Source organism: Nyctereutes procyonoides, unplaced genomic scaffold (assembly GCF_905146905.1).
Source record: "Nyctereutes procyonoides isolate TBG_1078 unplaced genomic scaffold, NYPRO_anot_genome, whole genome shotgun sequence".
In the NCBI taxonomy this organism is placed as follows: Eukaryota; Metazoa; Chordata; class Mammalia; order Carnivora; family Canidae; genus Nyctereutes; species Nyctereutes procyonoides.
Genome location: NW_026575051.1, coordinates 57657468 through 57676567, shown reverse-complemented (window position 1 = coordinate 57676567; position 19100 = coordinate 57657468). Strand labels below are relative to the sequence as shown.

At 35.2% G+C, this 19100-nt stretch overlaps 1 protein-coding gene across 2 annotated transcripts in view; it reads left to right on the top strand.

Annotated features, from left to right (window-relative positions):
- The window catches only part of USP45 (ubiquitin specific peptidase 45), a 78764-nt gene extending 59664 nt beyond the window's left edge, over positions 1-19100 (top strand). Inside the window, exons 10-18 of one of the 2 annotated variants that reach the window (XM_055330726.1) lie at positions 501-582; positions 2506-2597; positions 3862-3918; positions 4245-4382; positions 6290-6845; positions 8699-8796; positions 10389-10475; positions 14261-14414; positions 15223-19100. In XM_055330726.1, coding sequence (XP_055186701.1) covers positions 501-582; positions 2506-2597; positions 3862-3918; positions 4245-4382; positions 6290-6845; positions 8699-8796; positions 10389-10475; positions 14261-14414; positions 15223-15353 — 1395 coding nt within the window. In that variant the 3' untranslated portion in view covers positions 15354-19100. Of the gene's footprint in view, positions 1-500; positions 583-2505; positions 2598-3861; positions 3919-4244; positions 4383-6289; positions 6846-8698; positions 8797-10388; positions 10476-14260; positions 14415-15222 lie in introns of those variants that run through there. The other variant, XM_055330727.1, reaches the window with a different exon arrangement.

Here is a 19100-nt window from a genome sequence, read left to right as displayed (position 1 = left end):
TCAAATGTCTTTATTCTTGGAATCTGATATTATTTCATTCTGAAAGTTTTCTGGGATATTAGATCTCTCCTGAAACATACACAAGAGCTATGGAAACATAAATCTTGTCATTTCCCAAGAGCTGCTAAAGACTTTAATACTAATAATTATTATTGACACTGAATTCAAATAAAATGATAACTAATCAAGATTTGGGGTATTCTTCTTGCTGCGGAAATTATTTGATGTTCTGGACTTTACTGATGTATGTGTATAAATAAAATAATCTACACGAAGGTCATAGTGACCAGTTTAATAGGTTTTTATATGTTAAGATTTTCTTCAATAGATAAGAAATTCCACATGGTGTCTTTGTTACTTTTTGTCCTGATTAAAATGATACGTCATTTTAGGGACAGTGGCGGAGTGAGGGAGGGGAGGGAAAAGAGGGAGAACTTACTTTAAACCTGTAAGAATACATTCAACTATAGATTCTTACTAAATTCTTATTTGTTTTATAGAGAATACAAGCTAGCATTCTAAAAGCATTTAACAACCCAACTACTAAAACTGCTGATGAAGATACTAGAAAAAAAGTCAAAGGTATGTCGCTTCTTTCACTGTTAAACCTTTTCTCCCAGAAGAAAATTTTGTTGCTTTTCAAGGGGAAAAGAACTGAGCATTATGTGAACCAATTCTGTAAAATAGTGGCCTTAAATGAGGAATGTACATACTTCAGGGCCTATAAGATAGTCTAGTGAGTCATAGAAAATGTGAGAATGGGTCCATGTGTACTTTAAAAACCGAAACAAGTATCAGATATACAGATTGACACTGATACACTAATGTGGGGTTGAAAGTAGTACCCTCACTTGGAAGTTCAGTTTCATCATATTGTATCATTTTGCAGTTGACATGTGCTTGGATAAGTGGATTTATGGATATTATATAGTTTTGACTAGTCAAAATGCTTAAGTCCAAAGATTCCTACAAGGCAACCATTTATTGGAGAAAGTACTAAATCAAGCATACATATCTACTTTACTCCTAATGTCAGCTCTTCATCAGCCAAAGTATGAGGCAAAGCCAGTGATTATCTAATCAAAGCTGATCATTTATAATGATCAATATTTAAGTGTGGGCTTCTATGTCATAGTATGAGTGCTTTACCTTGTCCTAACTGTATATTCTGTCTTCAGATATTAATTAGCGGTAGTACAAAGGCATCATTTTTAGAAGATGATTTTTAGAAATATTATTTGCATTTTATTTATTTTCTTTTCTAACTTGTTTTTTGTAGTATTATATATACATAGTACATGTCTATAATTCATAAACAAATATACATGTTGTAATTGTACATGCCCAAACAGTATGCAGTTAAGGGTTTAAGACTTTTTTTTTAAAAAAAAGTATAGTTAAGGGTTCAAGACTTTTTTTTTTAAAGTATAGTTGACACACAATGCTATATTAGTTTCATGTGAAGGGTTCGAGATTTTTTAAAATGTGGATTCTCAAGTATGCTTTGGGGTTTTTTTGCCTGTTTGTTTTGAGATAGTGCCATCTAGTGCATGTTTAGAATAACTGCCCAGTTTTTCTTTCTGGTTTCCACTTTTGTATAATCTTTTCTATTTTCAAACCTTGTACAGTTTTCTTAATGAAACATATTAGTCACCTTAACTTCTAAATAGTTATTGTTATATTAAAAATGTTTATTGATATATCTAGCTATAAGCCGACTGTGTCATTAAGTGCTTCAAATAATGTTTTAAGCTGATTTTAAATGTTGTTTGTATGAACTTTGAAGTTAGAGATCCAAAAAAGATAGAAGCTTGAAAGAGGAGTGATGTTTGTTAATATATTTTCTTGTCATGATTTGCTGCAGAAAAAAAAGTTTTAAATGTCTATTAAAATAGAATAGTATGATGAAGCCTCGTGTACTCTTCAGCCCTTTCAAACTATATTGAATTCATGGTGTATTAATGTTCTATTTGGGCATAATTTTCTTTGATTTATAAATATTTCCCAAACAATAATTTTACCATTTTTATACCAAACTTACACACAAATGAGTTATTAATTGCCCAAATTAATTCTTTACACTATGCTGTGTTTACTTGTCTTCTACTACTCTACTGTTTCCATAGTTATGGTTCAGGCATCTGTAGCCCTAAAAGTATTATCTTCTTTCTCATTCCTCTGCCTACCTCCACATTAGGCACAGAGACCTTAAAGCGTTTAATAGGAACAGTTGAGGTACGGTATGAACAGTGGTAATTGGTCTACTTATTTTGCCTCAAGTTTAAGAACAGTTCATTATTTCTTGAAGACTACTATAGTTAATAATCAAATTTTCCCTACAGAATTTTTAAGGAGAAAGACATTATAACATCATATAATAAAATATATTAATGTGGTACTGGACATCTGTCTCAGGTTTCTTTTGAGTCAACAGAGAAAAAGCATGTTACATTGTTAGGCTGATGGCTGACGTATTTTTTGCATTAAAAAGTATTATTTTTACAGCGTATGGAAGAGAAGGTGTGAAAATGAACTTCATAGATCGGATCTTTATTGGTGAATTAACTAGCACAGTCATGTGTGAAGAATGTGCAAATGTAGGTGCTTTGGAATTCACTTCAACACGGAATAGATTACAGTCATATCATTTTTATTGTTTTCTTTCACATATAATCATCAGCATTTGTTTTAATTTGTGACAGATAACTACATAATAGTTTTTGAAAGTCGTTAGAGTATATCTTTACTCTCAGAGAAGAAACATAATTTATAACTTTTTTAAATGTTATTTTTCCTCTTAACAAACCTCTGAAGTTCTGCTGGAGGAATGTGTTAGCTACTTGTTTGGATTGAAATGCAAGAGAAACTTCTGGGAAGGGAGTAACTATGTTATATAACTATGCATTGCCCTAAAATGTGATTCTGATAGAAATAACTTAATGTGGTAACATAACTTAGGATGATCTACCACATTTTATTTAAAGTTTATACTTACATAACTTGATGTAAGTTATGTAAAACTAGAAGTTTTTTGAAAGTACACACACCTTTGAATTAAATGATCATTTTTATTTTGAATGACATCTGTACTTTAACAACTTAAAATATATAAACATTTTTATAGGTTTTCAATTACTTGGTAAAGAATATTTCTGAAAGTATATGGCTTAGAGTATGATAGGCATCAACTTTTGTTAGATTTTGATCATAAAATGAATAGTCTTTATGTGCATTTTCCTGTCCCAGATTATAGAGTACCTTTCTTTTCTCTCTAGTCTTATAAAATGAGGATCATATGTTACATTTTCTTCTAGCTTGTCATGTTAAAGCACAGCACTTGTCAACATGATATTACTTAAGTTTCTAGTATATTCAACATAGAAGTTGATTTCTCTCTCACAAGCTAGAGAGAATCTTTTTAAACAGAATTAACCTGAAAGAATCTACAAAACACAGTCAAGCTCTCTGGCTTTTTTCTTCACGGCTTTTAAAAAAAATTGTTTTTAATGTTTCTATTTGATTTATGTTCTGACACAATTTCACCAAAAATAGGTTTATATTTTTAGTTAATCATTTTTATTAAACATAGTTTATTTTTAAGTTACTTTAAACATTATAAGTTAGTCATATTGGCAATATTATGAAATTCAACTGGGTTGCATATGTTGGGGTTTTGAGATATCTTGTTTTGATTAACAATATGTGCTGCTGTACCAGGTTAAAATCGCTATTTGTTCCAGGGATGTTTTTTAACTTGAAATTCTAAGTTGCCTGGGAAGTTTGATTTCTTTAAGATTTTACAGGACTACTTTGTATATATTAGAATTCTAACTGATTTTCTCAATATGTTTTCTTTTTAAGATCTCTTCAGTGAATGATCCTTTTATTGATATTTCACTTCCTATAATAGAAGAAAGGGTAAGGAAAAAAAACTTAATAATGAGTCTTTTGTGAAGAGCATTTATTCATTCATATATTTAGACATTTGTTGAGCATATTACCGCATTATCTGAGAGTCATTTTTGTATATAATACTGGTGTTCATATAGTATATTTGATACTGGGGTTTGTGTATATGTGCATGAGTTATGATATGGTTCTTACTCTCAGGGATTTCAAACCATTATGTTTTATAGCTTGAGAATTAATGTTAAGGAAAATGAGTTAGAAATTTTAAAAAGTAGATGATATCCAGAATTTATTTCCTAAAGAAGTTTTGTGTTATATGCATGGCATCTACATAGGTTTCAAAACCTGTACTTTTGGGAAGAATGAGTAAATGTAGAAGTTTGCAAGTGACAGATGATGGTCAGTGCGGTGACACTGTTACCATAGAAACTACTCATCAACCCAGAGCCACACAGTCTTCATCTAAAGATAAGGTAAGATTTATATGCATTTGTGAGACATCTGTTTTCTTAAACTTTTTAATAAGAGAAGTTTCAAAAATATACAAAAATAGAGAAGACAGTATATAATAACCTCTCATGTACCTTTTTCTCAGATTCACAGTTATCAGATCATGACTAATCATATTTTGTCTATATCTATCCCACATTCTCCTTCTCTCCATCTCCGATTATTTTGAAATGATTCTAATATAAAAGATAAATACTATTTTTAAAGATATAACCATAGAACATATCATACCTAAAAATATTAATGACTTTTTAATAGTGCCAACATCCAGTAATTAAATTTCTATAGTTGTCTCATAAACACCTTTTTTGTTTTTGCTTTTTAAGGTGTACTTGAATTTAGGATCTAAAAAAGATCCATAGATGGCAGTTGATTGCCATCTCTTAATAGCATGTTTCTTAGATCTCTTTCAATCTACAGATTTCCCCTTCCCTTTCTCCCCTGCCTTGTAATGTATTTGTTGAAGAAATCAGGTCATTTTTTTTTTCAGTAATTTTTCACTTTCCCACATTCAACAGTAGTTTATTTTGCTATTGCATTTCCATGGTATTTACAGGTTTCTTTGTTTCCTTTATTCCTCTCTAAGGCAGTTCTGTCTAAAAGCAATTTTAATTAGGTTCAAGTTCTATTATTTATTTGACTTTTGGAAAGAAAACATTTATTTAAAACTTTATATTTTTTTTAGGGTGGGGGTTGGGACAGAGGGAAAAGAAGAGAATCTTAAGCAAGCTGGATGCCCAGTGTGAAGCCTGACAATAGGGCTCCATCCATCTCTAACCCTGAGATCATGACCTGAGCTACAATCAAGAATCAGCACCCTGGGGATCCCTGAATGGCTCAGGGGTTTAGTGCCTGCCTTCGGCTGAGGGTGTGGTCCTGGAGACCCGGGATGAGTCCCACATTGGGCTCCCTGCATGGAGCCTGCTTCTTTCTCTGCCTCTGTCTCTCCTCTCTCTCTCTGTCTCTCATGAATAAACAAATAAAATCTTAAAAAAAAAATTCTTAGGGATAGTTGAGTGGCTCAGTGGTTGAGCGTCTGCCTTTGGCTCAGGGTGTGATCCCAGAATTCTGGGATCAAGTCCCATATCCAGCTCCCTGGGTGGAGCCTGCTTCTCCCTCTGCCTATGTCTCTGCCTCTCTCTCCATGTCTCTCATGAATAAATAAATAAAACCTTTAAAAAATTATAAAAACAAAAAAAGAATCAGCGCCTTATGGCAAGAAAACTTTTAACTGGCTGTGTATACTGCCATCAAGGAGATAGATGCACATAACGTTTGATGTCCAATCTTTGATGTCACCAGTCACTGATGACCATTGTCTAGACCCATTGTTTCACTAAGGACACAACTGGTTGTTCAATTATCTCATAAAAACTTAAAGAAACCAATCTAAATTTGTGCTTCGCTTTTTAAAAACTTTTTTAATGTGATTTGTAGGCAACTTGATACATTATCAGATTTAGCTTTTTCTTTTTAGCTTTTTCTGTTAGCGTGCTCAGTTTTCTTTTCTTTTTTTTTTAAGATTTTATTTATTTATTCATGATAGACAGAGAGAGAGAGAGAGGCAGAGACACAGGCAGAGGGAGAAGCAGGCTCCATGCAGGGAGCGGGACGTGGGACTCGATCCCGGGTCTCCAGGATCACGCCCCGGGCCAAAGGCAGATAGATGCTCAACCTCTGAGCCACCCAAGCGTCCCTAAAGATTAATTTTAAATTAGAACTATTTGTCACTCTGTGTCTTAAGGATCGTAGTTTAGGATTTCGGAGGCACTGGAAAAAACAGTTGTGGGACGTGTAAATGAGCCTTCCTGGCATTCATTTCCAGTAAGGCCCCAAGATCCTTTTCTCTGAAAACACTGTCACCTTGCAGAGTCAACTGGCCGGGGGCAGGCCCGGAGCCGCTGTCACCGGCGGGAAGCCCGAGGGCGCCGAGAGCCCCGAGGCCAGCGGCGGAGAGGCCGGCGCCTCGGAGAGCAGCGCGGACGCGGACAGCGAGGCCTCGGACCCGAGCTCGAGCCCCGAGCGCGCCGGGCTGCTGCCGGGCCGCGGACCCCGCACGAGCGCCGGCGCGGGAGGGCGCCCCGCCGCGCCCCGGACTAGCCAGGCGGCTGCGCGCGCGGCCCAGGCCCTCTCCGGACTTCACTTGAGCTGCACTGTCACCGGACACAGAGCTTCCCAGAGAGAAGACCAGCCCCCGGATGCTCCAGACCTTTCGTGTTCGGAGGAGACGCACCTGTTGGCCCCCGGCCCCCAGGATGCTTTCCAGACCCTTTCTCACAGCTACGTGACCACCTCCAGAGAATGCTCCGTTCAGTCCTGCCTCTACCAGTTTACCTCTATGGAACTGCTGATGGGGAATAACAAGCTTCTGTGTGAGAACTGCACTGCAAAGAAACAGAGGCGCCACAAGGCAACCAGTTGTGCCGGTGAGAATACTTAGTTGTTTTTGTTTTGCTTTGTTTTAAGATTTTTATTTATTTATCCATGAGAGACACAGAGAGAGAGAGGCAGAGGGAGAAGCAGGCCCCACGCAGGGAGCCTGACATGGGACTTGATCCTGGGACTCCAGGATCACGCCCTAGGCCAAAGGTGGCGCTAAACCGCTAACCCACCCAGGCTGCTCAGTATTTAGGTTTTGAGTATTTGTGGGGTGTCCGATATAGTCAGTGACCAGTGGGTTGTAGATCCCAAAGAGGGAAACCCAAGAACCTTGTCTCCACCCTTTAGCTGTTGGGAGGCAGGGATTATCTTTTTCATAGTTGCACCTCAGCCTTGAAGACAGTACCTGGACTTCTTTTTTTTTTTTTTTTTTTTCCATTTATTTTATGATAGTTACACACACACACAGAGAGAGAGGCAGAGACATAGGCAGAGGGAGAAGCAGGCTCCATGCACCGGGAGCCCGATGTGGGATTCGATCCTGGGTCTCCAGGATCGCACCCTGGGCCAAAGGCAGGCACCAAACCGCTGCGCCACCCAGGGATCCCATACCTGGACTTCTTAAATAGATGTTTGGTGAAGTAAATTGAACAGGAAGTCCCCACCTCGGCCTTGAAAACTGCAAATCCACAGAATCGTATTTCAGGGGGACTAGCTATCTGAAATCTTTTTTCCAGAAGAAATTTCCCTACTGCATCTCCAGCCTTGATATGGAGAGAATGCTCCGGTTCTTAGTGACTGGCTGTTTCAAAAGGCGGGCTTTATGATTATTCAGTTATGGTGAGGCCAACAGACCAGGAGACAGTTGCTCCCGAAAAGATAGTTTGTTACCTACAGCTCAGAAGAGGAGGGAGCACCCCAAGCCATGCCATGCAGGGCCACATGGGGAAGCACCAAGATTGGTCAGAGGCAGAAGAGTGAGGAGACATGGACAAGAGCCTTTGTTGTGGTTTCAGGGGAAGGAATTGGAATCAAGTTTTAGGATCGATTGACTGGTGTTGAATAAATTCAGTAGGCTCTGGGGCATTGTGGGTGGTCTCAGTTGTGTGTTCCAGGCCCTATTGGGATTTGGGCAGGTGGATGGTGGTCTAGAGTATCAGAACCCAATAATGGAGGGCATTGAGTATGGACTTTGGATTGGTTGGTTTGCATATGAAAGGTACATTTATATCGTTTATTATATCTAGGAGTTTGCTAGTTCTGCCAGAAGCCTTCCCTATAATATTAGCAAGGCCTCTGGTGTCAAAGTATCAGAATAAAGACGTGTTTAATACATTATGCTTAATACACTAGTAGTTAAAGAACTATCTAGATGAGAGAAGGAAGAAATACCATCTTACATTGATCCAAATTAAATATGCTGTTGACCATATTCAAATCCCATCCCACGTACTTTCTAACAGCCTCTTACTGAAATGCCCTGCAGTTCCCATGCATGATACGTGATCTCCTTTCACTACGATGAGTAATGACCCAATTTTTTCAACTCCAGGGGTGTTTTTGGTGGTCTCTAGCTAGAGGGCATTGACATAAGTCACGATAGTCCATCTGCTTCCCAGCTCCCAAAATTTTGTTGCAAGTGTCACCTCCCCTATCCTTTGTCCTTGTGTGTTCTTTAAAACAAAAACAACAACAAAAAAAACCTCTTCCATTTCAGTGGAGTTTTGGAATGGAGTATAGAGGCACCCCTGTAACCAGAGTCTAATTTCTTTTTTAACATTTTCAATGTTAAAATTTATTCAATACTATGGTATGATGTTTCTTTATAAATGGTAACTATATTATGTGGTATATAATGTATAAAATGAAATTTTAAAATAAATTATTATATTTTATTCAGAAAAGAAAGCCGAATCCGTTTATACTAATGCCAGGAAGCAATTGCTCATTTCTGCTGTTCCAGCTATCCTAATTCTCCATCTTAAAAGATTCCATCAGGTAAAAAGTCCCTTAGTAGCACTATAGTAATGTAATCATATGTTTTGCAGAGCCCTACATCTTTAAAATGCCATCAAGGATTAGATAGTAATTTTTTTAATGTAAAAAATTGTCATATGGGATTTACTGCTTTTTCAGCCATAATAGTTTACTTTTCTAATTAATATCGCTTAATTCATAATATTGTATTTGATGATTTAGGTGGTAGGAACCTAAGTTGTGTGTGTGTGTGTGTGTGTGTGTGTGTGTATGGGAGAATTAAAAATGAAATGTATTAAGAATCCTTAGAAGCAGGGAAATAGCAAAGTGCACATAGGTTTCTGAGGTCTCATGATCCCAGTGGGTAGGGCTAAGTGGGCTGGGCATGGCTGGCTTGGACGAATACAAAAAGGGCTGCACAATGCAAATGTAGGGTCTCTATGGTGAGAAGGGAACCTAAATGTTTTTCATGTGTCAGGTTTTCCCTCTTTTTTGTGTTAATCCAATGCCTTGTCTTTTTTTTTTTTTTCAAATTTGATGTAATGATTTTATAGTTTCTCTGAAAGAATAAAGAAGTAAAATACTAAAACATTTTGGAAAAAGTTAGAATGGGTGGTTTTCTTTGACACCAGTTTAAAAATAAAATCATAGTAGTTAAAACAGTATGGTCAAGATTGTCAATAAATAAAACATGCGTATTATTTAAAGCTCTTTTGTTATGATAAAGGAAGAATCTCAAATCAGTTGGGAAGGGGTAGATTAATTGGTTTTTAGTTTAAGTAATCTCCACACCCAATGTGGGGCTCAAACTCACAACTCCAGGATCGACCCCAAGATCAAGAGTCCCTTGCTCTTCTAACTGAGCCAGCCAGGTGCCCCAAGGGGTAGATCACTCATTAAAGAATTTAGGAAAAAGAACTGAAATAAAAAATGTAAAGCTTCTCTCTATACCATGTATCAATAGTATTTCCAGATAAATATTTTAATCATATAAAACAAATCATCAAAAGACTAGAAGAAAACTTAAATGAATATTAATATTAACCTGACCTCTGGGAGGAAGGTTGCCTACATATAAAACCCATGAACTCTCAAGGGAAAAGATTAGGAGCTTTGATTATATATCTGCAACATTTCAGGTGGGCCACAGGAGGGAAGAGATTTTTCTCTACATACCTCCATCCATATCCACAGAAAAATTAAACTAAATTCTTGATTTTTCTCTAGCCAAGAATGTGGAAACTCAGTGAAAGTGAAATGGCCGTGAAGGGCAGAAGCAGATATATCGTGTCTCATTACCTAAGAATGCCTAGTGAAGGGTGTACATGTTGTGTGAACAAGACAGGGTTGTGTCACATCTGAGAAGCTAATTTCATGATGTGCCACAGTTATTTTATATTTGGCACTTGCATCTCAATTTAGAAACTTACAGAAATAATTCATTCACAGACTAATGAATAGTCTCGAACTTATATATCAGTTTTGGATTATTCATTAGTCATTTTTTATAGCTATTTTAAAAACTACTGAGATTCCTCTTTTGGATTTATTAACAAACAATGATTTAGATGAATAGTTTGTTGCATTAAAAATTGTTTTTTGGTCTTTTTAAGGCTGGCTTGAGTCTTCGAAAAGTAAACAGACATGTAGATTTTCCACTTATCCTTGATTTAGCACCGTTCTGTTCTGCTACTTGTAAGGTTAGTACGTTATTAAGATGTTTAATTGACTTGTAAATAATATGCTTAAAAAGTATTAGGCCTTTCCTTCCTTTTTTTCCTTTTATTTTCCTTCCTTCCCTTCCTTCCTTCCTTCCTTCCTTCCTTCCTTCCTTCCTTCCTTCCTTCCTTCCATTAAGCTTCTCTGAAAGGGAATTTTTTTAAAAAATAATTTATTTATTTATTCATGAGAGACACAGAGAGGCAGAGACACAGGCAGAGGGAGAAGCAGGCTCCATACAGGAGCCCAATGTGGGACTCAATCCTGGGACCCCAGGATTACGCCCTGAGCTGAAGGCAGGCTCTAAACCGCTGAGCCACCCAGGCGTCCCTGAAAGGGAATTTTATAGTTAGTGAAGTTAAATCTGTAACATGGAACTTAACACAGTGAATAGGACTTTTGTCCTTTGAGAGACAGAATGAGGGAAAGTTGAACAGATGTGTAAACCATGAGGCACGGTGGTCAGGAAGATAATGCTGCTTGTCAGTGCTACTGGTAGCAGAGGGTTGCTGAGGGAAGTAAGCAGATTTTGTGCCCTCTCTGTTCCTTGTGAATGATGTGGCTTAATGGACAAGTTTTAGCATTTGTGGAGTTCATTCTCTTTTGTGAGTCAATATACTCATGCATTGTTTTTCATTACATTTCATGTATACTGCTGAAAATAGCGTACTTGTGAGCTGAGTATGATACTTTTTTTTAAAAAAAAAGATTTTATTTATTTATTCATAGAGACACAAAGAGAGAGAGAGAGGCAGAGACACAGGCAGAGGGAGAACCAGGCTCCATGCAGGGAGCCCAACATTGGACTCCATCCCGGGTCTCCAGGATCACGCCCTTGACTGAAGGTGGCGCTAAACCGCTGAGCCAACCGGGCTGCTCTGAGTATGATACTTTAAAATTGGTTAATACTTTATGGAATGCCTGGGTGGCTCAGTGGTTGAACGTTTGCCTTCGCTCAGGGCGTGATCCTGGAGACTCGGGATCAAGTCCCACATCAGGCTCCCTGCATGGAGCCTGCTTCTCCCTCTGCCTCTGTCTGTGCCTCTCTCTCTCTCTTCTCTCTCTCTCTCTCTGTCTCTCATGAATGAATAAATAGTCTTTTAAAAAAATAAAATTTATAATACTTTGATAATTAGGTATAGAAAGCAGGCTGGTTTATAATTGGTGTATTTACATGGAAGAACTGTGTAGGTGAGAGCAATGACTTTGCCTTCCTTGAGGGAACCAAATGTTATGAATGGGGTCACATATTGTTCTGTTCATGATTACTGGTTAGCAGTCTAGGTTGTGGTATGTAATGGAATGCTTACTGACCTTCATATTTTCAATACATTGATTCGTCAAAACAGACATATCTTAAAAGCAATTATTTGGTGAATCCAATTTACCTGCTGTAGAGTACCAGCACCATCTATCAATTAACACTCAGTATTCATAGAACGTGATAATGTGGTAAACAAAATGAAATTTAACAAGCTGAAATTAAATTGAAATTTAACAAGTTTTTAAATTTATAAAAACACATTTTTAAAAGGTACTATTTATGGAGAATTACCAACATACACAAAAGTAGACAGAACAGTGCAGTGAACCTATATAGCATCCATCACCTAGCTCTAAAACCTTAGACACATGGCCAGTCCTACTGTATCCATACACCTACTACTTTCCCATATTATTTTCCTTACTATTTTCCCATATCAGGCATTGTTTCATTCATAAATATTTTACTATGTATCTATAAAAGATAAAAATCACTCCCTCCTCCTTTGTAAGAACATAACCACAATACCACTTTCACACTAAAAAAAAAAAGTTAACACTAATTCCTTCATATCATCTGATGTATATATTTCTAGTTGTCTTATGAAATTTTAAAAATGAATTAGTATCCAAGTAAGGGTTACACATGATTGGATAATGTTGTATTTTAGTCTTTTTTAATGTATAGTTCCCCTCTCCCATCGCTCTCCCCTTCTCTCTCTTGCAAGTTATTTTTTTAAGAAATGGAGTCCTCTTTCTGGTAGTTTCCATGGTTTAGATTTTGATGATTCCTCCCCTGTCCTCTTTATTTCCTACAACTAGATAGTTGGCTCTTAAGACGCTTGAACAGATTTAGGTTTGATGCTCTTTTTCCCTTTTGCTAAGGCTATTTATAGGGCGTGTTCTGTTTTTTTTATCAGGTAGTACTTATGCCACTTATCTTTCTATGATACCAGCAACCAGTGCTGTTCAAATGCTAGATCCACGAGTTCATTAAGAATTACAGAATGGTGATATTTTAATTGTTACTCCTTCATTTATTAGCTGGAGCATTTCTATAAAGAGAAATTCCTTTAATCTATTCAGTTATCTTATAGTTTTTATAGAAAAGGCTAGATAAATATTCGATTCTTTCCCTGCCCCCCTTTAAACCAGTTTCAGAATAATGAATTAATTCATTAGCATCCTTAAACTATGATCAATTAATTTAGCATTACTAATTCATGGATTGGAATACATTAAATATGTTTCAACTTACTGTACTTTTTATTTATGGTCTAATATATTAGTGTAATGTGGATCCATGTTTGGCTACTGAAAGCCACTTCCAGCTGGCTTCTGGGTTCTTTTGATGTGACCATAGTGGTTTCTCTCTGAACAATTATGCTACCAACTAGAATATATTAGTCACCTGTTTTAATTTTTAAATTTTCATTTTAGGGATTGCTTTTTAAATTTAAACTTAAATTTTTCAAATTTTACAAAATACATAAAATATTTACATAGTTCCAAAATCAAATGTATAAAACAAGGTAAATTCAAATAAGGATAGCTTTTCTCCATGTCCATTCCACCTGTTTCTTCCTTCTCTTTATATATAACTGTCTAAAAATTGTTTTATTCCTCTGTAATTTTTAAAAATATAAGCACATATATTTGTGTGTGTGTGTGTGTGTGTATATATATATATATATATATATATATATATATACACGTGCATCTTCACTCTTAAATAATCCCAGCTTACAATATATATCCTTTTTTCTACCTTACTCTTAACATTATAGCATGGAGATTATTTCATAACAGTATTTTGAGATAGTCTGGCACTCTCTTTTTCAATTACATAACTCAGTGCATCATAATTTATTCAACCAGTCCCCAATTTAATGACCAATTTATCTGGGTTTATTCCAGTTTATTTTTAATTAAAGTGTAGTTGACATACAATATATTCTTCTCAGGTATACAATATATGATCTAACATTTATATACCTTACAAAGTGATCACAATAAAGCTAGCTACCATCTGTCACCATGCAAAGTTGTTACAGTATTATTAACTGTATTCCCTGTACTATCCATTATGTTCCCATGTTGCCAGTTTTTAATATTACAAATATTTCTGCATTTAGTAGCCAAAATAATAAATAGTATGTCTTTTTACAGTTTGCTCATATGCCTGTAAGATAGAATCCTACAAATAGGATTGACAAATCCAAGAGTAATACCTGTGTAATTTAGCTAGATAACATGAAATACCTCTGCATAGGGGCTGTACGTTCCCACATGCAATGTGTGTGAGTACTTTTTTCCCTATAGCCCAGCCAACAGAAAATGCTGTCAGGCTTTTGCATTTTGCCCATCTAATACATGTGCAAACACATCTCACGATAGTTTTAACAATGCGTTTTTCTTAGTTTAAGCAGGACATAGATTTGACTTAATTTCCCTTTTTATTTCACTATATATTACTAATTTCATTTTTTTCTTTGTCTAAAAGAATGTAAGTGTGGGAGATAAAGTTCTCTATGGTCTCTACGGCGTAGTGGAACATAGTGGCTCAATGAGAGGAGGTCACTACACGGCTTATGTGAAAGTGAGAACACCCTCCAGGAAATTATTGGAACATATCATTGGCGAGAAAAATTTACCTGGTATGGCATCCTAAGTTTATGTTCTTCTTAAAAAGACAAATGAATGTATCCTTCCTTTTCTGGAAGAGGTAAGCTGTTTCATGGATACTGCAAGTGGATTCACTTTGTTAAAGTTAAGTGAAAAACACTTTTAGGAGTACTTAAATAATCGTAGAGAACCTTAAATATCATAAGACTGTACCCTTCTAGATGATGTGAAGTGACACTCTGTTTTTCAGGGTGTTAAGTCATTGAGTATTGCAGTGGAGTAGTAGCATTTTATTTAACAACAAAAGATTTTGAAGACCTAGCAGATCCTCAGAATAGAGTTGGGGTCGAAAATTTACAATCTTTGCTTATGGATCAGCAAGCTGACTTTGTTTTCCTTTTTCTAGTTCAGTGAAAATGATTATTTTCCTTGAGCAAATAAGTATTTACAAGTATATCTAATGTTTCACTAGGTTTTTAGAGTGAAATGATACTGGGATGCCTGGATGGCTTAGTGGTTGAGCATCTGCCTTCGGCTCAGGATGTGATCCTGGGGTCTGGGGATCGAGTCCCACATTGGGCTCCCTATGGGGAGACTGCTTCTCCCTCTGCCTATGTTTCTGCCTCTGTGTGTGTCATGAATAAATAAAATCTTTAAAAAAAATAAAATGAAATAATATTAATGCTTTGAAAGAGTTGATTTTGGAAGATTTTTAACACAAGAAGAAACACAATAAGATCTAGCATTAGATAAATATAGCTTGTGATGAATATATTGTTGTTTATAATGTGGAAAAAGAATATATTTATTGTAAAATTATCCTTCTTTTTGTCTTGTTAGGTTTGAAAGAACCTGATGGTGAATCAGCAGGCCAGTGGGTCCATGTTAGTGACACTTACGTGCAGGTGGTTCCAGAATCAAGAGCACTTAGTGCACAAGCATACCTTCTTTTTTATGAAAGGATATTATAATTATCTGTTAATAATTAGTGGCAATGATTATTTAGGTCACTTTTGTTTAAATGCTGCAACGATAACCATAATGCATAATGTGCCTTTGTAGTCTTTTCTGTAGAAATAGCATGTAGATGCCCCTGAAGATTTTTACCATTTTGGTGTTCTTTTAAAGCAAATTAAATTTACTCAATGCTTTCAAATGTATATTCTTAAAATATATGTGAACACATGTTTTTAAGGAATATTTGTCCTGGACAAACACCCCAGATTTTGAGCAGTAAAGGGAACCTCCTTATAATGTGGCTTATTACTCCAAACATTCAGAAATGATGCTGGCTAATCAAATTGTTCCTTAAAACAGTGTTTACTAAATGTGAGTCACATACCACCATTCTCATGTCCTATATATGTGTGTATATTATCTCCTATGCCATTGTTTACTCATTATTTTTAATCTTATTTTTTAGCCTTACATTTTTAAACATAGCTTTGTTTTGAGTATCTACGTTTTATGTGCTAGTCACATTATTTTTAATAAACATTAACATAAATATGTAACTATTGAAGAAAAATTGTTCACCCATGTACCACTCCACTTAAAATCATCTCAGGGCTGTCCAGTGGTGTATGTATACCACTGTGTGGGAAACACTGGTATAACATATACAGTAGGCACAGTGACCTCATCATATTTTGTGTGATTCAGCCATATAAAATGATACCACTGTAGCTTCAATCATAGGGGTCTACAAGTAATTTATTGATGAGCTTATTGCTTTCAGGTTTTGAGAACTAGAAAAAATATTGAAACATATCAACATATTGTTTGCAGCCTATTCATGATGCAGTTGAAGATAATTTGCATGTAATTAGCCAAGGTCATAATATAATTATTGATAATTGTAACATGCAGAATTGATAAATAGACCACTGGATACCTTTGAAATATAAATTACCAAATTATATTTGTAAAGGACAGAGAATTATATTCTTATTATACTTGACAGGGAAATAGGCATTTTCTAGTTCTGTAGGTCAGTAAATATTAATAATGATTTTGAGGTTTGAGATCACTTTTCCTTGTCATTTACAAGCATCAATAAGTTCAAGTGGGTCTAGCTTATATTTTAATGGGGTATAAAAGTTGGCATTTCAGATTTTAAGTAATTAAATAATAGCAAAAATATGATAGTTTACCCCCCCAAATACAAATTATTAAACTGTCAAAACTTGACATGAAAATACTACTATTAGGCTTAAAATTTTTTAAAACATATGGCTACTTGGGTCTGACATTACTGAATCAAAACACATAACTGCATGGTTCAAACATCCTAATCATTAGTGCCAACACATCATATACAGGCAGCTACTTACTGGATAAGTGCCTAGTTCCAGTTCATTCTCCTCTTAGGAAGGAAGGATAAGAATAGTGGCTGTAGAAAATTTTAACCAAATCTCTGACCCTTCTTAACATTTAAGGTTGTATAACATTGTCAGGTTTGCTAGTGCTGTCTTTTGATATGTGAATGAGTGTTGAAGATTAGTGTGATTAGTGTTCAAGATGGCAATAATATACAAAACTCAGAGCTTAAAAATATTAGTGCACAAATTCTATTTTTAAGGTATTGAAATTTCAATAAGAGTGTTTTCTTGATTTTTAACTTGAAATAATGGAGAAATATATCTTTATAAATTAAAATCTGCAAACTCAGGTTGTGTCCTGGAAAAAGTAGCTTAAGCTGTTTAAAGTGTTTTATGTTGTTTTTTTTTTTTTTTTTTTGGAGGTAAAGAAGTGTTTTATGTTTAGTTGTAATCCACTAACATTGAAGTTTTCAGTACCAGAGCAGTCAACTTTTTGGAAAAATAGTAGTTAAATCTCTGTATTCAAGTTAGCCATATTGGTAATGGCAATTACCATTCCTTTCCCCCAAATCTAAATATTAAGTCACCTCATTTTTCTCCTAAAATAAGATACCATTTTGAGGCATATATTTTTCATTGGGTGGTCACCTGTTTTCATTGATAGATGGATAGACAAAAGAAAAAGTGAGGGGGGAGAGAAGGAAAGACAGGGAAAAGAAGAAAACAGGATAGGAAAGAAACAAGAACATTCTTTTCTGTTGCCTCTTGGCTTTATCCTTCCTTACACAGCTAAAGTCAGAGATGGTGAGATAGGTGAGGGCAGGAATCAGGTCAAGTCTCTTTTCATTAATAGGATGCCAGGAAATGGACCAGTACTGTATCAAAGAGGAGACCTTTTGACCTTTATTCTGAGTACCCGTTAACAGTGATTGTTCATTGAGTGATACATTGTAGCTTCAAAACATTACCTCCATACTCAAGTACTGCCGTAGTTTTTATGTTTAACCTCACATTTATTCATGAAATATGTATTTTTTGAATACCTACTATGGATCAGGGACTGTGCTGACACTATTTTAACATGTTTTAATATGGAGAGGCCTATATATGTTTTAGACATTATTCCAGAATTAAAATGCAAAGAAGAAATTTTATTTTCATTTCATGGTAAAAAAAAAAAAGGCAGAATCTGAAGTCTATTTTTTTTTAATGGCCTAGAGTTTATGAATATTTTTCAGGGTCCGCTGGTAATGTAATAAATTTGATTTTGATATCTAAGAATTTCCTAAAGATTTGTAATAGGGAAGTTATGTCAAGTGACACATGGGCCTACATTTAAATTTTTGCTTTTATTCTGAACATTTTGAAAGTACATTTGCAGGGGTACAAAATTGTGGAGCTTCTATAATAGTTTCTAGATAACCTCAGGAAACCATACAAATAAGTGAGAAATGTTTACAGGTTCTTGAAACAACTACAGTAGTGCTTGGCCAATCAGAAGTTTCACTAACTGTATATAGAAACTATTTTACAGGGTATGTCTAGTCCCAGTTTCCTCTAGTTGTTCCTACTTAAGATGATGAAATTTTGATTGTGTCAATTATGTGAATATTTTTTGGCATAGCCAAATATGTCTGTATTTAAGATTCTGTTATTTAATGTTCTTAAAACAGATGTGAAAACCACCTTTTTGGGTGGCAAGGAGACTGGTAGTTGGTGTCAGTTCCATGAGTTGATTCCTGTTTTCTTATTTTAAGTGCTCCAAGAGCTATTTTACTATATATAATAGCTCCTAGTTTGCATGTACGGTGCATTTAGTCAGTGACTTTACACAATAGCTGAATAAAATTTCCTGAAGATTAAGCTGTGAAATGTATCACTTTCATCCAATTTTTATAGTAAAAATAACATTCTACTTTTCCTAAAATCATATTCATAATTTGTCTGCATGTTACCTGATCAAATAAACTTAAACCAAATACGTTATGTGCAATAAAATTATCTAATGCGTTAAGAAAGATGATTTTTAGATATTTAAAATGTTTTGGTTCATGTAGAAGTCATCAATTCAAATCTGTTTAAAAGATAAATGACTATATTTTAAATTTTGAGTAATGCTGGTTATATAGCATTCCTAGTATTTTATCTTTACTTTTTTGTAGTGTTTTTAGAAAATCACTATGTAACTTATTGAGCATTATTTTGATGTTACTGTATAAAAATGGATAATAAACATTAAATTATTTCACAATTGGTCCTGGAGTTTTTGCAATGCACATTATTGATATTTATCAATACTATTTCCTTATCTAGCTGTACATTCAAAATATCCTTCGCATTTTAGAAATTATTTCAGAACAAAATATCTTATTATAGTTATTTTCACTCAAATTTCAG